General features: G+C 39.0%; 1 protein-coding gene across 2 annotated transcripts in view; it reads right to left on the bottom strand.

The window, feature by feature from the left end:
• Positions 1–22,751, bottom strand: part of PIGN (phosphatidylinositol glycan anchor biosynthesis class N) — a 100,818-nt gene that overhangs the window by 71,336 nt on the left and 6,731 nt on the right. For both annotated transcript variants that reach the window (XM_066545614.1, XM_066545620.1), the window contains exons 2-5: positions 14,697–14,957; positions 9,994–10,115; positions 8,101–8,199; positions 3,356–3,462 (exon numbers count right to left, since the gene is read on the bottom strand). In XM_066545614.1, coding sequence (XP_066401711.1) covers positions 3,356–3,462; positions 8,101–8,199; positions 9,994–10,115; positions 14,697–14,923 — 555 coding nt within the window. In that variant the 5' untranslated portion in view covers positions 14,924–14,957. The remainder of the gene's footprint in view (positions 1–3,355; positions 3,463–8,100; positions 8,200–9,993; positions 10,116–14,696; positions 14,958–22,751) is intronic.

Genomic DNA, 22,751 nt, shown 5'->3' with positions numbered 1-22,751 from the left:
TAAACCACTACAACAGAATTTTAGTTATAACTATGTGAACTTGATCTAATCATCTCCCTCCTCCGATGGGAGAAAGCAAAGAAGGAATAAAGACTATTTATAAGGTCTAAAAATGATTCACAGATGTCTGAACAAAATATGAACTTTAAAATGTTAAATATCTAAATAATTGGGGACTTTTTGTTCCCTCAAAGTGTCTCCCATGGAAGCATGATTCTTTAGTAGAGCTGATAAACTGTTGCTGACTGCATGTATTAGAGAGACCAAACAAACTTTTCCCTTTCACAAAGCTCCTTAATCTAGGACAAGTTAATTTAATTGGCTGCTTAAAGCTGTGCACACTGATTTGTGCTGCTGGGAGAGTTTAAATAGTTATGCCAGTTTTCAGATGTAAAACAAAAGTACAAAAGCAGGACAAACATATATGCCAGGTTTAGATCCCTTGAACATGATCATACACAAGACACTAATACATTCTAAATGAATCATAAAACCATTGCACTGCTAACTAGAGCAGAGCTATCTGTATTGAAATTCACTGGCACAAATCAACATCCAGTCACAGCACTATCTGCAGAGCTTCAGAGTTTAACATAATTCAATTCTGGACTCCATCCACCACCCTGCACAGAAGGGACAGTCTGAAGGCTTGGGTGGCCTTTCTCCAGCAGAAAGCAGACAAACGAAGAATGGAATACTGTGTTCAAAATGAGAAAAGAATAAAGGAAAAAAACCACAATTTTTTGCCATCTGTATCTACATGTCTTTTTCAGTGAGAAGACATTAACTGAATATCCCACCCTTTAAACATAAGAAATTGTGGTTAGGCCATTACTGGAACTCCTCTCCAAGACTGAGTTCCTAGAATTTTAAACTTTTTACACTAAAAAAAAAAAAAGTTGAATCTTCCAAAACTATTTGCCACAAAATATTTTCAAAAGTCAGAAATGCACCAATAAAGTCTTTTTTTCCCATTAGTTAATCTAGACTCCCAGTATTTTGCTCCTTAGTTTCTTAGCACAGACTCAAACTGCGATTTCAGTAAAAGTTATTTTACTGAGAATCATTGAGTCACATTACAGTGATTAAACTCCTCTCCTTAATTATTTTGCCAGCTTCTTAAAAAAATCAAAAAACAACAAAACACAAACACACGAAAAGAAGCCCCAAACAACCCAAAAACCAGAAAGAACACAGTCCATCAACTCCATGCCCATCTGGAACTCTAAACCTCTCCCAAGTTATTACTGCACTTAAATATTGCTGAATTTTCACACTGCTGTAGATAAAAAATCCCACAGATTCTAGTCCATGGTGTATCTTCTGTCCCAAGAAAGGGCTATGATCACCTTGTATCGCAAGGAGACAGGACAAGAACTATCAAGTGTCATACGTTTTTCTTCTACTTATTATTTAAGCATAGATACAAATAAAAATTAGAGTTTATCATCTCCTGATGATTATTTACTGTTAGCTAGCATTTTGAAAGAGAAAAGGAATTTCATATTGCCAGCACTAGCAGCCCCAACTCGAGTTAGCCATTCTTCATTTTATCCCCATCATGTTTTGGGGCAGAGGAAGTGGCCCCAAACAAGTGGCCCTCACAATGCTTGGAACCTGTGGACTGCAGAGTAAAGAGGAAGTACATTTGGTGTCTTTTGTTTCCTAAAGAGGCAGAAACCAGGGACCACGTTGGCCAACATACGAGTAAAACAATATATTGTTAAATACCTGAGATAAAACACAAAAGAAGAAAAAAAAAAGTAGGCAAAGCAGAATTTAGATTCCAGCATAATGTCATTACTACTTATATATAATCTCACTAGCTCAGCTGAAAGTTGTTAGAGCTATAATAGCAGAGTGACCTTGGTTTCAGTAAGCCCCAAGTTTCACACTCCTGAAGCAATTGTTGATGTGCAGTTGAAGAGATGATTAATGGAATGTGTGGCTTATGCCAGTCAATCAAGTCCTATCCATCCACAGAATGGAATTTAGATGGGCAAAATAAGTCTTAAAAATAATGGTGCTGGCTCCAAGGAAAAAGTAATCAGTAATGACATATATTTTAAACATATCATTATAGCTTGAAAGGATAAATGCCATTAGGTGTTCTGAAGCAAAAGAAAGGTAGTACCACCCTCATATACTTGTGCAGCTCCAAATGACAGCAGGGTGCAACTTTATGACAACAGCTATTCAAGTGTAACTGACAGCCTAATTTGATTTGTATTATTCATATGCATTACAACACACAACATGGCACAAGTGCACATTCAGGGAAACGATGGCACTTAGAAAAAACATCTTTTCACCTGCAAACTCAGAAAATCACTTCCTTTGAAAATTAGCAAACTATAATGATCTTTTCCACCCTATGTCACTGTTTAAAGCAGAACTACCTTTCACTTCCTAAATAGATGATGATCTGGTTTATTGATTTTTTTTTTTATTTGATTTATGCTGGTTAGCTATACTAATGCATACAGCCCAGAGATCTTGTGAAAAAAAGTTTTAAGTCTGAAACTCCATTAACATCATTATGAGATCCAGAAAGTAACTCACTCAACTGCTTCAGTGGTACGGACATTTATACACCAATGTCCACTACCAGCATTTCTTAATCCAAAACAAGTGAGGCAGCATGGAATAACATAAATACAGGAATTAACAAATAATCAGAAATCATGTGTCTTGGAGTATTAACACAGTGAGAGTGCCACCGAAAACAGTCATGAACCAGCACTGACCCAAGCCAGCTGAGCAGAGCACCACAGCAACAAATTGTACAGCTCCGGGTCCTGGGCTGCCTCTACCTCATACCCTGTCCCCTGAAACAAACTGTGCCTGCTCTGGCAGCCACAGCAGAGTGCGAGCCACAGCAGAAAATTACAAGCCAGCTACATCTGTGAGGAAAAGCCACACAGCCTGACAAAAAATAAGTCCATAATATTGCTTATTTTGCTTTCGTAGCAAAGGCTTGTCATTTCTATCATGCTGCAACAGCTGTTATAAAATCCTTAACTAATTGCATTCAAGATCTTATAGGGTCTATAGTACGCCAAGATGGGTTTCACATTATAGGCAAACAAAACAAAGCTAAGAATGTTTTTATAGGGTACTTTTATTAGTGTTAATTTTTTAATTAGCACTAAATGACAAATATTTCCTTTAAGCATCTATTACACTTGTCATGAAAGTTGATTCAAGAAATGCTTACTTATGACCCCAAGTGATAGGTCTTTGAAAATTGTCATACTTTCTAGATCTGTGATAACGTGTTAACAGATTCTGTGATAAAGTTAACATGCAACTGTGCTTTTTATAAACAGATAGCATAAAAAGAGTCTCTGCTTACCTTAACATGATCAAAAACCCACATATCAAGCTTGGCTGCATCTTCTGCTCCAAAGTCTTCACTTTCTGCTGCATAACAAAATGTATAAACATGATCTCCAGTAGCACCTGCAAAAACAATATAGATGGCATACGAGATACAAGATTTTTTGCCTTTCTCATAGTCAAAAATAGTTTGCACAGGAGTAGAAACCTACAAAAAAATGATGATCCTGAAAGAAGTCAAAGAAATTTTATTCTTATTTTAAACTTTCCCACAATTAATCCTTTTTGGAAGCCTGGATAATATTTTACATCATTAGCTTATCAGCACCTCAGAGGAATGAGAAACAATGTTATCCAGTATGCTCAGGCACGGAAGTAAAATGTGGAAAAACAGATAGCAGAAAACCAAATCCCAGTTTAATCAAATTAAAAAGAATTTGGTTTTGAAACAAAGAATTTCACAGAGAAACTTCTAACGAAGGAAGATACATATTCATAGTCTCATTTGAACACATGTTTTGGGGGCAGGCTGTTGAAGGAAAATATGCTCAGCTTTTCGTAGTTCAACTGAATCATACAAGATAATGCCTCATCCATGAGGTCTCTTCCACAGGAAAACATATCACATATAACAAAAGCATCAGGAGGGTTACTGTACTTCAATTCCAGCTACCAAAGGCCCAGTGGACAACTTCAGGGAGACAACATTCAAAGTTTGCATCTGTAAAAGAAGCATCCAAAACAGAAAAGGGAGAACTACTAGACTATGTTCAGTCACGAAGTACAACACAAGGGCCACTGATGTGCAAACACAGCATCTGGACAAGGCAACTCCATTCTCTACTCACTGTCAAGGGAGCAAAGCGGAGAAGGGAGGGGGCAGGGGGAAGACAAAGACTGGCAAGAAATTAAACTTCAGAAGTCCTGAACAGATTTGAAGCTAGGTGAAGTTTAATTAAACAATTCCATCAATGGCAGAGCTGTTACAGCTCAGGGGTGCCATTCATACTATGACTATATAAACTTTCATAGGGGAAAATGTTCTTCAATCAGTTGATGACCAGAGAGAATAAATTCCATCTGCTGTGTGTCACAATTATATAATGCAGTTGTGTAAGCTTCCAGGCTTGTGAATGAACCAACATCCCAGGATAAGGCACCTGCTTAACCAAGATTATGTGGAAACCCACACAAAGGGATGCAGGTATTTCAGGCCAGGAAGATGAAAGCTGGCACAGATTTTCTGATGCAGCTCTCTCCCCTGCGCCTCTGGAGATGTTACTACTACTTATAACACAGAACACTGACTGCAGTTCTCAGCTTAAAAGAAAAGGAAGAAAATACTGCCAGGCATTAAAAGTGAATGCAAGAATTTCAATTGGTGGATAAATGAGTTCAAAAGAAGAAATAAGTCCTGTCAATCACTGCCAGGATGACTGATAGTCTAAGAGGATAGAATGCTGTAGTGTTTTTCCATAGTGTCACCACAAACTTGAGAAGTCCTTCCTTGAGAGGTGCCACCACAAAGAAGCCAATGACAGCCCAGAGTTTGCAGAAAAACAAAGGAACACATCTACCACTTACCCATTTCCAATTTCTACCAAAGCAAAACAAAACAGTCCACCCAACCCTGCACTCTACAAAAGAGAAATGGTGGCAAAATGAAGTCATACCAGGAAAGTTTTGAAAGTACCCACATAGCTTATAAAATAACTGTTTCTTTTCTCTTTTTTGGTTTGTTTTGTTTTTCTTTTTCTTTTTGGTAAGAACTTCTACTATGCAAAATGTTAGGAAATGTTATGTTAGTTCTATTGTTTGAGGGGGCAGGCAACAGTATGCCAACACTTTTTTTAAACCTGGGAATGAGGAAGCAAAGATGGGATAGAGAAGTAGAAGAAAGCCAGGGATGAAAACATCTTTTAGAAGGACAGAGCTGCTGGGTTTGATGATGCCATTACACTACAGGAAATAACTGGAGGTGCCAGAAACTCCCAAACAAGATACCACCTATTGCTTTTGCTCTCTTCTCTGCCACTATATCTCACACTTAGCACCCATATTCAAACATTAGGATCAGGGATGAAGTTATCACACTCTTAAAATAAGATTTAGGTCCTGAAGAAAGTGAATGTCTCAACTCTGCTAGTGGGGTAGGTTGTGACCCATGACAAGTCTGCCATGGGTCAAAGTCCAGACCAGCAGAAGAATTTGCCAGCAAATTTTCCCTGCACAAAAGAGGGCGAAAAAGAATGAATACACAAAGACAGTCAGACACTGAGCAGGACAGTGTGTGGACATCAGAGAGCTGTCATCAAATACAGCCATGTGAGGGATATGAGAAATTCTGCACTGTTTAACAATAAGGAACTAAACCAGAAGATGGAGAGGTCTGTCTGTCCAGAATAATCCTGACAATGGTTTTGTCCCTGTGTTCCCATGATCTTGATGATACCTTTCTTCATACTGAAGTTAAAACAATGACCCTAGCCTTTCTGGAAGCTTCCAAAAAAAAAGAAAGGGAACCCATGAAACAAAGGGCAATCTGGATGCAACAAACTAGTATCTACTTCCCCTTAGAGAAGCAACAGTCTCAGCTCCTTTTTCAGCATGACATTCTAATTTACTCCAACCCAGATCACTGACAGAAGAGTACAGGGCTGGATTTTTCAGGTCAAACCTCAAATCCTGGCAAGTCTAGAAGAGAAACTCAAAGTTTTAAGGAAATAAAATAGGCATTTTCAAACCCTGTTATTTTTAGATAATTTCGGGTTATAATCTAAAAACATCACAGAAAAGAAGGTTAAAATTAGCATCATGAATTTGTGTATCTTAAGTGGGGTTGACTATTAGAAACAAATATCTTCTAATCCTGCTCAAGATAAAAAGGTTATTCAGACATTTTCTCGGACTGAAATACTAATCACACAGTCATTAAAACTTGGCCAAATTTAGATTTCATGTATATCTATTTTGATATTTTAAAAAAATCTGTGAGCATTTTTTTACTTACTTATAGAATTCTCAACCACTTCCTTGAAATATATATTTTATTACAAGAAACGTACCTAGAGAAAATAGACAATGACAGGAAACAAAGGATTTTTCTATCCTTTCCAAAAGGCAGCAGGTATCATCCACTCTTTATGCATCATCCAATGCAAGTGGTGAGACGGTAAAATTTGGAACATATTGGCATGATAAAATATACACAAGAAGAGTCCTGTGGCCTCACTAATTTGCAACATGAAAAGAAAGGGGCAGATAGCTCAATTTCTATCTCCTTCTTTGCTTTTTTGTAAAAGTAAAGAACAAACACTTGATTCCTTTGCCTTCCGTACTACAAAACTTGGCCTCGTTGAAAGAAAGGGAACTATCCTTTTCTAAAAGAAATTAATCTGTTCTTCTATCATGAGAAATCATGATTCATGTTCTGACATAGCATCTACTTCTCAGATACATAAAACTTTGCCAACTTTGGGGGATTTTCTCCCCCCTGCAAAAGGGAGCTGCATTGTTGATACCACTCAGAACAAGCCATATAGAGAGTATTTTCCTTGGACATCTCTTCAGATAACATCAAAGCTGCTCACAAGTCCTCTGCTTATCATCTAACTCAAACAAAACCAGTAGAAAGACAGGGCTCTGGGAAATTCTTGAATTCCCCAAATATTTTCCCAAGAATATATCCCTTAAAACACAAATAATCTGTGTGAGGGCAACTACCTTTCCCCTCTCCCCACCACCATCACACCATTTCCAAATACAAGCTGTAATCTGAGGTCATGGGAAATGATCAGGAGATATTTTTACAGCTCATCATAAATTCATGAGGCTTAAGCAAAGAGCAGAAAAGAGAGGCGTGGGGGGGAATGTCAGGATGTGAGGGGGAAGAGACATGAGTTCAGAAGAAGTTCAAGAATCATCATGAGAAATATGATGTACGTTTTCTCTAAACCAATATTACATTCTACTCCTATCCTGCCTATCCCATTTTTCTTATTATTTGTCAATACAAAAGCTCAGAACAGAACAGCAGCACATGCCCTTAGCTTGTCCCCTTTTCACTTGAGTCTGTTTATTCTGAGATTATGTGAAAGGGTGTATATGTACTCATTCTTCCAAGAAAACAACAATATTAAACTTGGAGAACCTTTAAACATTTGAAGCGTTGCTCAGCAATCTCTGCATGCTCAAACCCCAACTGCACTGGCCTGACAAGACTTTAACACACTGCACACCACAGGCAAAAGACCTCAGCTTCAGGAATAGTGCCAGGAAGTTCTTGCTTGCACACAGTTCTTTCCTTTATATATTAATGTTGTGAGTAGAAGCAGGATAACCCACAATAAGCTACTTCTTCAGCTCCTACACTGAAAAAGCATGGCTGCAGTTCCATCTCCCAGGTCACTGGAAGCTGCAGGCTTGAAGAAAAATCTCAGCTGCAGGCTTGCAAAACAAGAATTTTAAACCTCACCAAAGGAAAAAATACTATGTCCTTATAACTAAAGGTGTGTTCTTTTAGTGTATTCACAAAATTAGTTAAGGTCTATTTAAATAAGTGAGTAATAAATAGTGATATCCTCATCAAAAGCCTACTTATTTCCTCCACCCCATCTTCATTTCACAAACTAGAAATCGAGTAGACAGAAATACACAAACTGAAAATACTTTTTTCACCTTCTGTTATAACTCAAAATGCTAAGTGTCTGTATTTTACTACCTGATAACTATGTGTTAAAGATTCATAAAATTAAGTCTTACCTTTTGCAAACATTGGCAAAATATCTGGGCTTCCCCAGCTCCAGGTATATTTACTTTCATTGAAAACTGAGTCGAATTCCACTGGATTCTCCTTCCATCCTGTTAAACAAACACACCTGCGTTTAAATGGCATTGCCAGAAGATCTCATTGACTGCTAAAATTGATAGTCCATGCAAACCCCATGTTGTGGGGTTTTTTTATAAGTTTCCCCTAAATTATTTCACAATGAACTCCAATTTGTGCATCTTGATTTTAATTCCATTTAAACATCCATTATAATTACTCCCCCATTCATTATGAAGTGAGCTGAAAACCAGACCAATCTCATTATGCAGGGTTTCAAACAAGCAAAGCACACAGCTGATTTACCTTCTAAACAGCTAGCACTTCCCTGAATTCTGCATCTCCTATTGCCTGAACTCAGTGTTTGGCATTTCAGGCAATAAGATACACACTTATAGATATACTTCTAGAAGTCATGCTGTACTTCCTTACAATAAAACATTCAAGATTTTCTGTTTCCATGAAAAGGCACTTGACAGAAATATGGAGTTGCTCTTAACTAAGTATCCTTGCCAATCCTGCAGTTGTAGTGATTGTCAGAAAGAAGAACCTTTTCATGAGGAACACGGAGAAGACCCGTTGTGTTGTGTCTGTATAAGTTGGATTTTTCTGTTCCCTCTATCATGCAATGGTTCTGCCCTGGTTCTCCCTTCCCTCCCTTGTGCTGCCAGTTATCCCAACTCCTCCCCAGCTGCCTTGGAGACTGATGTACCCTTTCTCAAATCCCTCCCCAGTGCCCTGTCCATCACTCAGCACTCCCACCCTTCTCTCTAGAACTCTCTAGAAACTTCCAGCCAGAGCATCGAGAGATTGATTCAGGGGCCGGGGCCCCACCCTCAAGTTATCCCCATTGGTGTTCTCCCTAAGTCAATCTTTTGTATCCCACTCCCTTCTAAAACTCTATTCGCCAGAGGACCGACTCCTCCCCTGTGTCCCTCCCTCCTTATAAGCTGTTGCAACCTCCCCCTCTTCCTCTTTGGTTGTCGGTTTCCCTTGGGGCCCAATAAACCTGGATTCACCATAGCTGGAGAGCTCTCTTATTTCTCTTCTTATTTCTGCTGACTATAACCATAAGCCAAACGCATCCTACCACAAGGTAGTACTGCTGTCACAGCACAGAGCATTTGCCTTAGGTGCTGTTCTGAAGAACGGAGATGGGGATAGTGCCCCCGTACTGCTAGCGGTGCTGAATAGCTGGCCGGGACGTCCGAGAAGGACAATCAGTCTTTCTCCAGCTGCACCGCTTCAAGTAATTACTCTCAACTCCCCTGTCTAAAACCAGCACACGTGACTAGTGCTCAGGCCTGGAAGCCAGAGGGAAGGCAGAGGAACACACAAAGACCAGGTCAGTAATGCAAAGGGTTGTTCCGTATAAAAAAGCCCCAAACACTCAGTAAAAGCTCTGGACGAAACATGGGTTTGGGGCTTTTAGTTTATTTTGCTCCTGATTCTCCAATTCAAGCTTGCAACGGTCCAGCTGAGACACTGCAGTTCATTTCTTGTTTGCAACATCTACTTAGCCATATCCTAGTGCATCCCAAATGATAATTGAAAACTCTGTCACACGAGGAGGTGAGGCCGTAAGATACTTCTGCTTTTAGATTCAGGCTGCTACATTCAACCATATTAAAAATAGATTAATTTATGTAAGCTATTTTCCTAGCTATCAATATTAGGATTTGAAAATCCATCGAAAATTACTATTTTCCATATCATCTTGGCATATAAACTACAACACAGGTATTTATCAATAATCATCCAGAAACCCAGCACAGGACTGAAACTCAGTACCTTGGAGAACAACATTCCAAGCTTTAGGACCAGCCTACCTTTAGCAACTGCACTGACATCTTCATAAAATCCAGCAATAAGTGCAACGTGCCCTGGCCTGGATTCTGTTGGGACGCGGGTGTGAGAGATTCCCCAGCTGCCATTATTCTCTAGAATACTCCTGAAAAAGGATTCAAGGCAGTTAACTTCCATGACTTGTCAAAGCACAACAAATTCCAGATAAAAAGAGTGACAGGTAGATGTGAGGCAGGAAATGCAAAACCAGATTTTCACTTCCACCTGCTGTGCAGTAAAACAAGCACAACATTATCCTTCAAGTAGTTCTATATTGCAACACTGCACAGAGAACATCACTATTGTGGCCCCTCAGCACTGCAAACAGATGAGTTCAGCTGGTCTTCTAATACACCTAAAATTAACTGGTTTTTTTCTGCTGCTTTCCTATTCAGCTTTTTTTCTCCTCAACAGATTGTTTCTGCCTGGTGTTACTCTTCTTTGTTCTTTCCATTTAGCCTGAAAGTGTCTAGTTCAATCTTATCTTACTCTTTAAATACACTCAATTATAATTAGCTCTTGTGACCATGCCTGCCTTCATCTGTGCTGAATCTTGGAAGCAACATTAAGAGAATTTGAACCCCTCATAAATCTCAGGAGCAAATAATATTGGCAGCAAGAAGAAAATTTAAGTAAACATTGCACCTTTAGCAATTACACTGAAGTGAAGGAGAATGCATTCTCACCACGTGCACAGAAACACATCAAGTGTCTAGGGTTTATGCACATACAGTAAATAGTTTCAACAGATAAAAAGCAAAGAAAACAGAAGACAAAGCCCAAGCATAAGAAACAGCCTCATAAACTATTCTCATCTGTCAAAGATCTGAACAGCTGGAGCCTGTCAGGAAGCACGAGGTGAGTGTTACCATATGCTGTTTTCTTGTCTCCATCTTCTGGAAGAACAGAAAGATTCACTGCTCACTGTCAGAGCATAGGAAAAAAGAAAACAAAACACAACAGGACATATCTTTTACTGATTTTTAGGAAAAACCAGCACAATCTTCTGAAAAAATTCCAAGTAGTTTTTAACAGTCAAGTTACCAGGAAATTAAAATTTTGTTGTTCGTAATATAAGCTACCAAATTTGCAATGTTTATGTGTTTTAGTCCAAGGAAATTCTAAGTTTGTGCCTTTAAACACCCTAAAATTTCAGGCTCCACTCTAAGCTTGCAGCACTCACCATTTGTTTGTTGGGGTTTTTTTAAACTCAGCTTAGACCTCACATCCTCAGACTTACTTGAAAGCTCACAGAACTACTTGGAATAGCCGAAATATTACAGTGAGGAATATAAAGGCATGTAGAGACACAGCACTCCAATACGTTATTCCTACTCTCATCTCAGCTAGGAGATAATACAAGTTGTACTGAAAAAAGTAATTAGAAAAAAAGGATTTATGTATTAATCAAAGAGGTTTCTTATTTTTCTCATTACAGACTGATCAGGATGTATTGCACTAACTGTCATGAAAGATTTAAAACAAAAATAAAACACTTGTAGCTCTCCTCAGACTTACATTGTAACAACGGGTAGAATATTGATTTAATTAGAAATTTATTTCTATTGAATTAGAAAGTAATTCTTTATCTTTGCTTGTCAACAATAGGGTAACTTCAAGATCTGAAGTCAACAATAACACATACCAGGCAGAAAAAAAGCCATATAAATTTGTCATTTACCTACTCAAAATAAATTTAGATACTTTGAATTACTTCAATGCCTTTTACTCAGAAGAATCATTAAAAAATTAATTTCCATGACAGCATAAACATTAGCTACCCATAATAATAATAAGTATTAATATGATATAGATATATGGCTGAAACATGACAGGCAAGGAAGAAAACCTCTTCCCTGAAATCACCATTGCAGCAATTCAGATCACTTACTGGCTCTCACAGCTATGATAACACTGCTGAAAACCATATTTTTCATAAATATTGTGGAAGACTAGGTACTTGGCATACATGTATTATCCAACAATCTGCTTTAAGCCTAATGGATATTTATTTTTAATTCCATGTACCTACTAAAACTTTGCTTCTTTTAATAGCACATTGCTACAAGAATGGCTCTTGCTCATTTAAAGACAATCTTTCCTCATTAACAATGCAATAGTTCCCAAGGTACTCCACTTGGGTAAGACTAATTACCTGGCTGTTACGTTGCCCACTACTATAAAGTGGGTAAGGGACTGAACACTTGGAACTTAAGAATGAACATGCAAAAAAGTAAAATTTGTATTAAATTGCATATACCTTGAGTTAGTGTTATTGAAAAAGGAATGTTCAGACAGCAACAACTTGGCAGAATAAAAAAGGATATATTTCCAGAAGCTAACCCATGATCTTGTCAGCCTGTTTACAAAGTTAACTTACGGAAGTTGTGCACCTCAAAGGTTCAGGGACAAAACTCTGAACCTGTTGCTTCGAAATTGTGGCAGCTCGTGTAATAGATCTGAAGATATGCTCTGGGCTGCCTGATCCTCCACATTTCAAAAGGCACAGCATGCTGCATGCTTTTTTGTTTTCATCATCTCTCACATATACACGCTCACACACATACGTACTTCTATGCAGAATGAGAGATGAGAGAAATACAGATGGCACTTCACACTCTACTAGCATTTTCTTCCACTCGGGGACCTACCAGCATCTTTGCTTGTTACAAGGCAGTTCTTTCCCTCCATTCACCCATGTACTTTCAGCACTGGTGACAATGCTTTACTTCTACAGATTTTGAAATACAAAGTCCTTAACTCCACAAACATGGTCAAGAAGAGAAAGCAAAAGTGACAACTTTCCAGCAGTAGACAAACTAGTACATAGTTTAACTTTTTTCTATATAGCCATGATAATGCTGAGTGGCTAAAACTTTAAACCTCAAATCACTTAGTAAAAGAAAATACCCAGTATAACTTTTTCCTGGCCACTACTCACCCCTGCTCCTAGTGATGGGGCTATTACAGCAATCATACCTTGATGGTGTTGGTTGGTGGTCCAAAAGACCAACAGTTTAACTGGTAAGGAAAGAAACTGCTCTGGGGTAAGTGTGAAGTCCATTGCTGGAAGACAACATGGTAAACTCACACTGATGTGGCAGACACCTGCCAGTGGCAGACAGCACCCTATAAAACAGTAGCAGCAGCAGCAGAAGTAAGCACAAGTAAGCCCATATGGGCTGGCAGGCAATGTAGCAGGACTTGTCATATTTCTGTATTACTTTTGCAGCATTTGAATGCAAAAGCCTTAAGAGCTTCAGATGACTGGTTATTTGAGTTTGCTCTGATATTCAAGCCCAACCAATTCTATGATCACTCAAAAGTAGTCTTATTTAATACTGCCTTTTTTTCAGTGTAGAAAATCAATTGTCTTATGCTCAAATAATTACCTTGACATAAGGAGACAGGGAAAGTTAACAAAAAATAGTTCTAAGCACACAAGGATATGACTTTAAACACTTTTTTAGCAGGATTATTTTTCACAGCCTTAAACTAAATCATTCCTTTAAGCAATTAGACACACACTGTAGAGCGTACAAGGGAGGCAGCAGGGTCATGCACACAGGAAGGGTGGAATGAAAAGGAAGTGGCAGCCTGCTGTTACATCTATTCAGGACATCTCTTTTAATCACGCCTTAAAAAGTTTTGTCAGTAGCTTAGAATTAGAAGACAAGTACGTTAATGTACTACTACTCTTAAACAGAGTATCCAGGAAGCAGTTTAAATTAGTGCCTGCCAGGCTTCAGAATTGATACCCTGCTGATGTGAATGGAGAAAGTTCACTCCCCTCTCAGTTACTGGCTATCTGCAGAGTTCAGGGGACAACATGGACTCAATTTACACTGTCCTACTTTCAGTAGCTTTCCTGACAAGGGACACCAACCCAAGCTCATGCATTTCTGCACAGTGTAACTCTGCAAAGTTGGTTACTTTGAGGGCAGAAGGAAGGCAGTACTCAAGCCACCACAATTGTTGTTCTTGTTCTCTTCTCAACGTTGTGTAGAGCAAAAACCTACACAACGGTAGGGTAAGTCTGTCGGAACCCAGGAAATTCCTCTGGCTGCCCTGGAGGGCTCGAGCCCCTGCCTGGAGGGCTCAGAGACCTTGGCACAGAGCCCAAGATCCCTGTGCCTTTGATTTAGCTCTTGGAAAAAACAATTACCAACCTTTATATGAAGAATTTCAAGTCAAGAGAGTTTAAGTAGAATAATAGTTAGTTGGTCACGGAGTGAAAAATAGATTTATGGGGTTTTTAGAATGGGGGCTCAGGAGGCAAGATGGAGGAATCTGGGCATGTCCAGCCTTTCTCCTTCTTCTTCTTGGCCTCCATCTTCTGGGTGATGTTGGCATTTTTGGATTGGTTTAAGGTAGAAACTCACTGTCTAACATAGGTGATAGGTATTGGGAAGCTATGGTAAATAATGTACACATAGTTTTTAGTATAAAAAGACAATACCACCCGGGGGGCGGACAGTGTGCCTCTGTCTGTCCTGCTGAACAGACCTCAGCAGGCCAGAGAAAGAATTTTCTAGATAAGATACAATGAACAACCTTGAGACCGAGAACTGAAGAGCTCTGACTCCTCCTTCGACCGCCAGGCTGGGAAAAGAGATTTCTAACACAATCTCAGGGTCACTCTGAGCAGCAGAGATTCTGAGCTAGGTCAGTGTAGCTTTGGGCTTACCGCAGGTAAGGCGCCCGGGCCGTGCCATTGCTGTCCAACTCAAACAGAGAATCTGCTCGCAGACCATCGGCAACAAAAAGCACGAGACGCTTTGCCGGAGGTGGCAGCGGAGTCTGCTGAGGAGCCATCCCATGGACCAGGGGAGAGCTGAAGTAGATGTCAAAAATGGAGACCAAGAACACACAATGCACAAGGAGCCCCGCAAGAATGAAGACTGGTATATCCATGGCAGCAGCTGGCTGGCAAAGGCAAAGTACAACACTAAGAGAGAGAGAGAGAAAAATAAAGTTAGGCAGACAAGACTTTATCAGAATCAATATTTATTTCATTTGTTATGGAATGGGAGAAACAACCACAGACATCCCCAGAATCCATAATCAATTCCTGCTTCCAACAAGCTTTTTTCCCCACAAGTCCTGGTCAGAGTCACTGCATGACTAATTCTGACTTTCAACAACCATTATGTCTCAGCAACTCATCTCTGGTGTTCAGGGGTTTGTTAGACAGCTTCAAAAGACCACTGAATCAAGCCAGTTTGTTCGGTGAGCTACATCTGTGACAGAAAACTCAGACAATGCAATGTAGCCATGAACATACTACCCTCTACTGGCCGGTTGCACGACAGAGTTGAAGTCTGTTAGGTGAATACAAGCCAGACAGCCAAGAGAAAGCCATCCTATAATAAACATCCATCCAGCACTGCTTTTTTTTTCTCCAAGTTTGCCATCAAATCCGGGCTCATTATACCCTGCCTAGAAACTGAAACCTTCTTTTAAAAGAACAAAGATGCTGTGCTGAGCACAAAATGCTATTCCTCTTCTAAAACAAGTGGCAAAGCACAATAGCTGAAGAATTATGTTTCAGGAATTATTATATTCCCTTTTTGAGTGGTTTTTTCCTTCTGTCATCCTCTGATGTCATATTAGTGATGCAAATATGCTTAATAACAGGTACACTGGAAAATGTCCACGTTTGCCAAGCGTGCTGTGGGGTTCATGCAATGCCTCCTAAGTAAATATGTAATTATTTAAGTAAAGTAGGAAGTAAATCTGAATATTGGCTGAGCTAAGTATGGGACCTGAGCCTGAATGAGGCTCAGTTCTGACAAAAGATTATCAGTGCTGTCCAAGCTGCTTAGTTATTTAAATATTAGCTAATTATCCACCTTAGCCAAACATCACTTCTATTCACCAATTAAGAAACAGATGCTCTTAACAGCCTGGAAGGTTCAGACTAACTATGTAAATACACACCCTTCTCTAAAGAAATTGTTTGTTTAAGAATTTAGTTAGAGCTTCTCAATGACAATATATTTATTAAGTTTATCTTGTTACTTTCAGAATTCCAGTAGCTAAACAGACACAGGCAGCCACCATATGGTAAATCTACCACTCTTACCAAATAAGAATAAAAGGCTTCCTTACCACATAACCTTAACTCTGAAAGATGTTTTTTAAAACAAAAACTTAAAAGGCCAGGAAAACCAGTGGAAAAAAAAGAAACACACTAAAAAAGGTTTTAAAGATAATACACAGTATTACTTACTAACCCAAAGAAAATTCAGATCTGCATGCAACTTAAACATAACTTCCAATTGCACCCATTTTCCTTACTGAAACGGATGCAACAACTCCAACTCTAATCTGAAACATTACTGTAGCAATTTCTCATTTGAGATATTTAGAGAGAAAACTAAATAAAAAATGGAGCTAACAAAATACTCAAACACTTCAAAGAGACACGTAGTAGTCACACTTTAATGAACAAAAACTTTCTGTTAATCAGGAACTTACTTTTTTGTCTACAAGTGAGATTCCAAGAGATTTGGAATATCTGTAAATATCAGTTTGTTTATTTTTCAAGTATTCAGGGTTCCTGCACCAATTTAAATATATGAAATCATAATCACAGAAATACCACTAAGTTTAGTGCCAGAGCTTATTTTATTCAATCAGTTTTATTTTCCACAGGGCTTTTACTTTTGATGCAGTTGTGCTTAATAAGAGAATATGAACTACTCATGCCTTAAACTGATGAGACTAAACACCCTACTAAAGAAAGCTGTTACTTCTACTTGTTGTATGCTCCCAGTGCTACAATTCTATAGCTTAACATATTCTATGTTCTTCCAATTAAAGTATTAGTAACCTAATCTGTTTTTTGCACTAATTCTCTTTGCTTTAAACTCTCCCTAGCCCTGTCTTTGCAAACAGAAGAGTTCAATCAACACAATTCAAATGTAATGCTTTGACTATAGTATCTATAGAATTAGTGAGAAAAGAAAAAAAAGAAAAGAGTATGTCTTTTGCAATCAGTTTGATTACATTACACAAACCATTTATCTGGGCCCAACATATCCTACTGCTCAACACCATCACATGGTTTCCAGACAGGCAGCTCCCAAAGCACCTGCTCCTGTCACAGCCCTCCCTTCTGCCTCTACCTTACCCTGCGCTCCTCGAATGCAGGACTTGGTGTGTCATCACTGAGACACAACATTGTGAAAAATATTCTGTCCTCAAGCTTACAAATAGTTTCCCATAGGTAGAGAGGCTTTGGAAAGCTCCTAATTGCACTCAGCTGAATGCAAATTTCTCTACAGAGCCTGGTGCTCGACTGTTCAAGATAGCTCAAAAGGCATGGAAACAATAAGGATAACTATTTCAATAACAATTTCTTCCTCAAAAGGAAAAAATAACCAGGATAAAAGGCAAAACTGGATTAAGCACTAGCTTACAAGAAAAAGCAAAAGGCACAGCTTGCTGAGAGGAGAAAAACAAAAATGTTTAAGCATACACACTTTTGAGGACAAGGAGCCATCTCTAAGTATTTATGACTAGTGCCAAAACATCTCTGCCCTCAGGTGCCCGGCCATCCAGAATGTAGATAAACAGTCACTTGGAAATACATCTTATATCTTTATGTCAAGAAAACTTGAGCCAAAGATATCTCAATATTTTTGTGTCCTGTGATATTTTCTCAGGCAATCCCTTAGTGCAGTAGGACTTCCACAGTCCTTGTTTTCACAGGGCAAAACACAAGCTTTGCTCAAATTCTGACTGCATTACTCTACTTTCTTCTGTTAAATCATTGCCTGTCACACCAAGAGGAAAGACACTCTGAGTCCTGTAGATAAGAGAAGCATGTTGCAACCTATTTGCCATGTGTCATTTCTTACTGCCCACCCAAACACATCACTAGCTACAACAGAATCCTGGAATCCTAATACAATTCAGACAGCCAAATCACCTCCTCTATAGACTCAGCCCAACTAGTAAGCCATATATCAGACTCTAATTTATATTCCTTTCTTTCTGCATTTTCCCCCTTCTGTCACCATCTCCTAAACGATACAGAGCCAATAATGATACTGTCCAACCCCCAGTATGCCTGACCTTAAACTATTCCAATAAAATATTTTTGTTCAAACAATTTGGAGTCAAAATCACAAAGCTGATGTGGATTCTTAAACAAAGATTCTTTTCAGATCCTTAACAGGAAAGTACTAAAGATCCACTAAGCTACTCACTGCCTGTTAAATGCAAGTTGTTCACACAGAGGAAGTAGAAAATGAGCAGTGCCAAGGTGATGCAGGGGGCTCCAGGAGACTTCAGAGCTTCTCGCTTCTTTGGACATTGTAGAGGAGCAGAGAAGAGAGTGAGAAGATGCACAGGTTAAATCGATCTGAGAGACAACAAGGCAGAACCAGCAAACACCTTCCCTAAGGTCTAGGAGATTAAAGAAAGAAAAGCAGCAAGGACCTTCTGACTGCAATTAATTACTTTTCCAGAATAAAGTGATACATGCAGATTAGAGAAGGGTTTTTTGGTGGTTCTCTCCCCTCACCCTGAATTCTCAGGGAGAAAGTTAAGCTCTCAGCTGGTGACGAACAGGATGAAGAGACCCTTTCTTTCTTTGTATTCACACCTATCAAAACAATACCAAAAAATCCTGCTATCATCCACAAGCTCCTCTCCAGCAGCCACATCTGTGCAAAGACTAAAACATCCAGACTGTGATGGTGGCAGGGGAGCAAGACAGTTGCAATGAGCCACCCAAGACCAACTCTTCTTCACATGAGCTTTTCCCTCTTTTCAAGTTCATCTGTAATTTGTTAACAAGACTGTTTTTTTCCAAACTTTCTTTTTGATGCCATAGAAGCTACATCCACAGCACCAGGCTGGATCAGGTCCCTCAAGAATTAACAGGGTGGCTGACATAATTAAATGTAGCACTCATTTTCCTCAAGTAATCTATATCTAACTTGCATTGCCTCTGAAGTTGTCATCTCTCAGCATTATTTATAAAGCAAAGAAAACCATACTTGTACTGCAACACAATACAGTTCTTCATACAAAAGGTAACAATTCCCTTTTATATTTTTCTTTCTCTGAATATGCAGTAAAACATACACAAAACACTGCATGGAATACGCTCCATGGGCAGGACTATTTTCTTAAGGACAATGAAGTGTCAAAACAAGGAGCTCAAGGTACATTAGTAATTTCTTTTAGAGGGGCCATGCTTCACAAATACCATCAAGTCTGTTGATTAAAATGAAGAAAATGTGTTTTCAATAAGCATCAATGGCCTTATCTTTTACAGAAAAAAGAAACAGACAAGAATGTCTGCTGTGCTTCTGGCTAATATTTTTCAATTAAAAAGTGTCATGTTTTTTGTAATTTAACTGTCAAAGTTGTGACTGTACAGTTTGTCTACACATTAAAACATTATTCTTTTCTTAGGGCAGATGAGCAAATGGAAGTTGGGTGGTCTGACAGTACTTTGCACGACATGCTAGCTCTAAAGGCGGTGTTAGCAGTCCCTACCCTATTCTTTCACTAATTTAAAGAGCTACACCAGTCAGGAAATACACTCAAGTCATTCCTACTGTCACAGCCCACACCTACTGACTGCATGAGGCTGTAATTTACATGAGATGTACCAGCCAATTCTGAGTAACTCTCATATCTTCACCCACTACTTAAACATAGGAAACCCCAAATCCTCATCTTGACTTCATCACGTATGAAGTGGGAAAGTGATAAATTCCATTTTCCTCTTCCCCAAACTTTCATTTTCTTTCTCTATTGAAGTATAACATACTCTGCCAGACAATGAAACTGCAACTACAGTATTTCCACTTGCTCTGGCACTGAAGTGGCTTTTGTAATTCAAACTATCTGTTTAAAATTATTTTATGTTCAACATCTTCACTAAGCATTTTAGGGATTACAATAACAAATGACAACTATTTTAAATTTTAAATGTGGTTCAGTAAAGCACATCCAAACCTGAGGCAAAGAGCTCAAAGAATACTTCATTTTCTTTTTAACATCACTTGATAATCAAAATTACTCTGCCTGCCTAGAAAAGTCTCTTTTGCCAGAATTTTTCAGGGAGAAACGTTGTCATCTTATTGCAGGGGTTCCATACTGTTGTCTCCTTATCACAAGAGTTTCATACCTTCTTAGTGTTCCTCATGGACAGCTCCTCAGAGCACTGACCCTTTCTTCTTCACAAAGGGGCCAACTGACTCCAATTCCTCTCTCAACCAGCCACCCCACTCTTTTATAGCACTCTTCTTCTCATTGGTTACAGCTGTGGCCTGTTAAAGTCAGGCCTCTTCCTACTCTTTCATAATTGGCCCAGCTGCAACTCCTTAGGGGTAAGATTACTTTCTACACTACCTTTATTTCCTTATATTCTATCCCCCTACAGAGAAATTTGACTATGGCCTGCAAAGCATCAATGAAACATCAAGTGTTCCAATACTTGAACACCTTGCAAAGCAGTGAACACCCTGCAAAGCAGTGTCAGCCTATGCAATTTTCTCTGAATTATCCTTAAACATGGGAAAGTGTATCCACAAGTTTTCCAGGAAAAAAGCCCATACCTGAGAACAACACTGACAATGGGACAGCAGTAATAAAGAGAACAAGAGCACTTAATTAAGAAACAATTACGTTTTTGAGGTATTAAAGAGAAAACAAGAACACCCTTTTGTAGCATTTGTTAGCCAAGTGCAGGCAAAACATGGAGTAGAAATTTAGCTTTACATACACTCAGGATGCATGCAGCTAAAATGTCAGAACTCATAAAAAACAAAACCCAACAATGAGAAACCCTGAGTGATCTTGCTGTGAATTATTTCACTGAGCAACAGCATTTGGAGGACCTATCCTGGGTCTCAGGAGCTATCAGCAAATCCTCTTGCATATTTCTTGATTTCTAAGTCATTCAGCAATACCCTACCAGCAAGTCTTCTTCAAACATCACTGTGATACTATATTTTTTCTTTTTCATCTCAATATGGACTGTTTAATTCTTTTTTGTACCACCAAAAGTAGAAGATTCCCTCAGATTTCTGCATTCTTGAATAAAACAAGAATGCTTTCCTGTCACTGTTTTTTTTTTCTTAACCTGCTTGGAGATTTTGTAGATGGATTCTTCATATTAAAAGTTTTATGGGGCACTTTTGGGGAAAGAACATCAGCCTGACAGCGTCTAATAAAACACATCCGACCAGTTTTCACAGGTCAGAGTCAAGGGACAAGTGGCACTTAAGAGAAGACAAGCACATGGAAGGCAGCTTGCCACAGCAATCTTTTGTCTTACTGGAGCCCTCCCTCACAAACCAAGGCTGAAGGCCCCTGGGGTATTTTAAAAGCCATTTGCAATAAAAATACACAATAAAGCAGAAGTACCAATACAGGCATGACAGTTCTGCCCTTTAACAACAAAGGGGCAAGGATCATACAATAAATATTAACCTAACACACAGGGATGAGGATGAAAAAAAATAACTTTCAGTTACACTCTTGCAAAACTAGTTTGCAAATGTATTATATATACACACAGAGGAAAAAAATACCCTTTAACAAAAAAAAAAAAAAAAGAACGAACAGAAAACCAAACAAACAGTGCTTTATGTACATTCTAGAGAAGCTAATATGAATAATGAAGGTTTTAAAAAGTTGGCAGAAGTTGTTTTCCTTCTACTAAGTCACATTTGCTTACCGAGAGCAACCATTACAAACAAACAAGAATTATGTCATACAGCAACGAGCACATCTGTTGGATCTTACACATGAGCCTCTGAATGCAAATTTACCAAAAGCTTCAGTTTGAAGGAAAAAAAGAGACCACATCTTGCAAGCATAGAGTAATACTTTGATAAAAGGCAGCCAAAGAATCAATTTGTCATTTCCCACCTTTTCAAAAGTTGGGATTTTTTTCTTTTTTTTTTTTTTTTTAGTAAAAGACTTCAGAACTTTCTGGGTTCAAAAGTACTATTTAGTTATGCTAGCAAGTTGACCAGAATGCATAGCTCGATACTATTCAACCGGCTAGCATAATCTACATTTTCTATACCTTTACCTTTCCTTTGATCGTTTCTCCATTCCAGAATGTTCCTAAGTCCTTCTTTTCTGTTTCCAGCATTTCAATGGGGATCAATTTTGGCAAGCTTTGGTGCACATCCCTGCACTTCATGGCATCCCATGCCTTTTGATGGCTTTCACTTTGGCAAAGATTTTTTTCTTTTTTTTTTTTTCGTTTTCAGTATCCATGCCATGTCTCTCATATCTTCCCCATCAAAGTTGTGTCTTCCTCCTTGATTTTTTCCCCCGCTTTTGCAGCATCCGTGAGGTTAGTTATGGCCTGTTTTGGTCCTTTGCACTGCACCTCATTTCCTCCCTGACTCTTTTCTTGTTGTTCCGTGTCAGCCTTGTTTGGCAGGTAAAGGTATAGAAAACACCTTTAGCTGCCAAACAAGGCTGACACGGCCAGAGGCAAGTTAAGCTCCCCACTGAGAACAAAAACTCGTTTGAAGGACGGAGCAGGAGAGCGGGCATGGCTGGGAGCTGGGACAGGCCGGGGGTGGTGCTCTCCCACCGCCCGGCGCTCTCCAGGGTCCTGCACCGCGCCCGGCACCACCGCACACACAGAAACCCGGCAAATCCCACCCCTCCAGGTTTAAAAGAACTGCAACAGTCAGGGTGTAAAGTGTAGAAAAATAATAAAAAGGATGGATTATGTCTCCTTTAAAAGAGC

This window comes from Molothrus aeneus, chromosome 1, assembly GCF_037042795.1.
Source record: "Molothrus aeneus isolate 106 chromosome 1, BPBGC_Maene_1.0, whole genome shotgun sequence".
NCBI lineage: Eukaryota > Metazoa > Chordata > Aves > Passeriformes > Icteridae > Molothrus > Molothrus aeneus.
The sequence above is the reverse complement of the archived record's forward strand: the minus strand, read 5'-3'. Positions and strand labels throughout refer to the sequence as shown.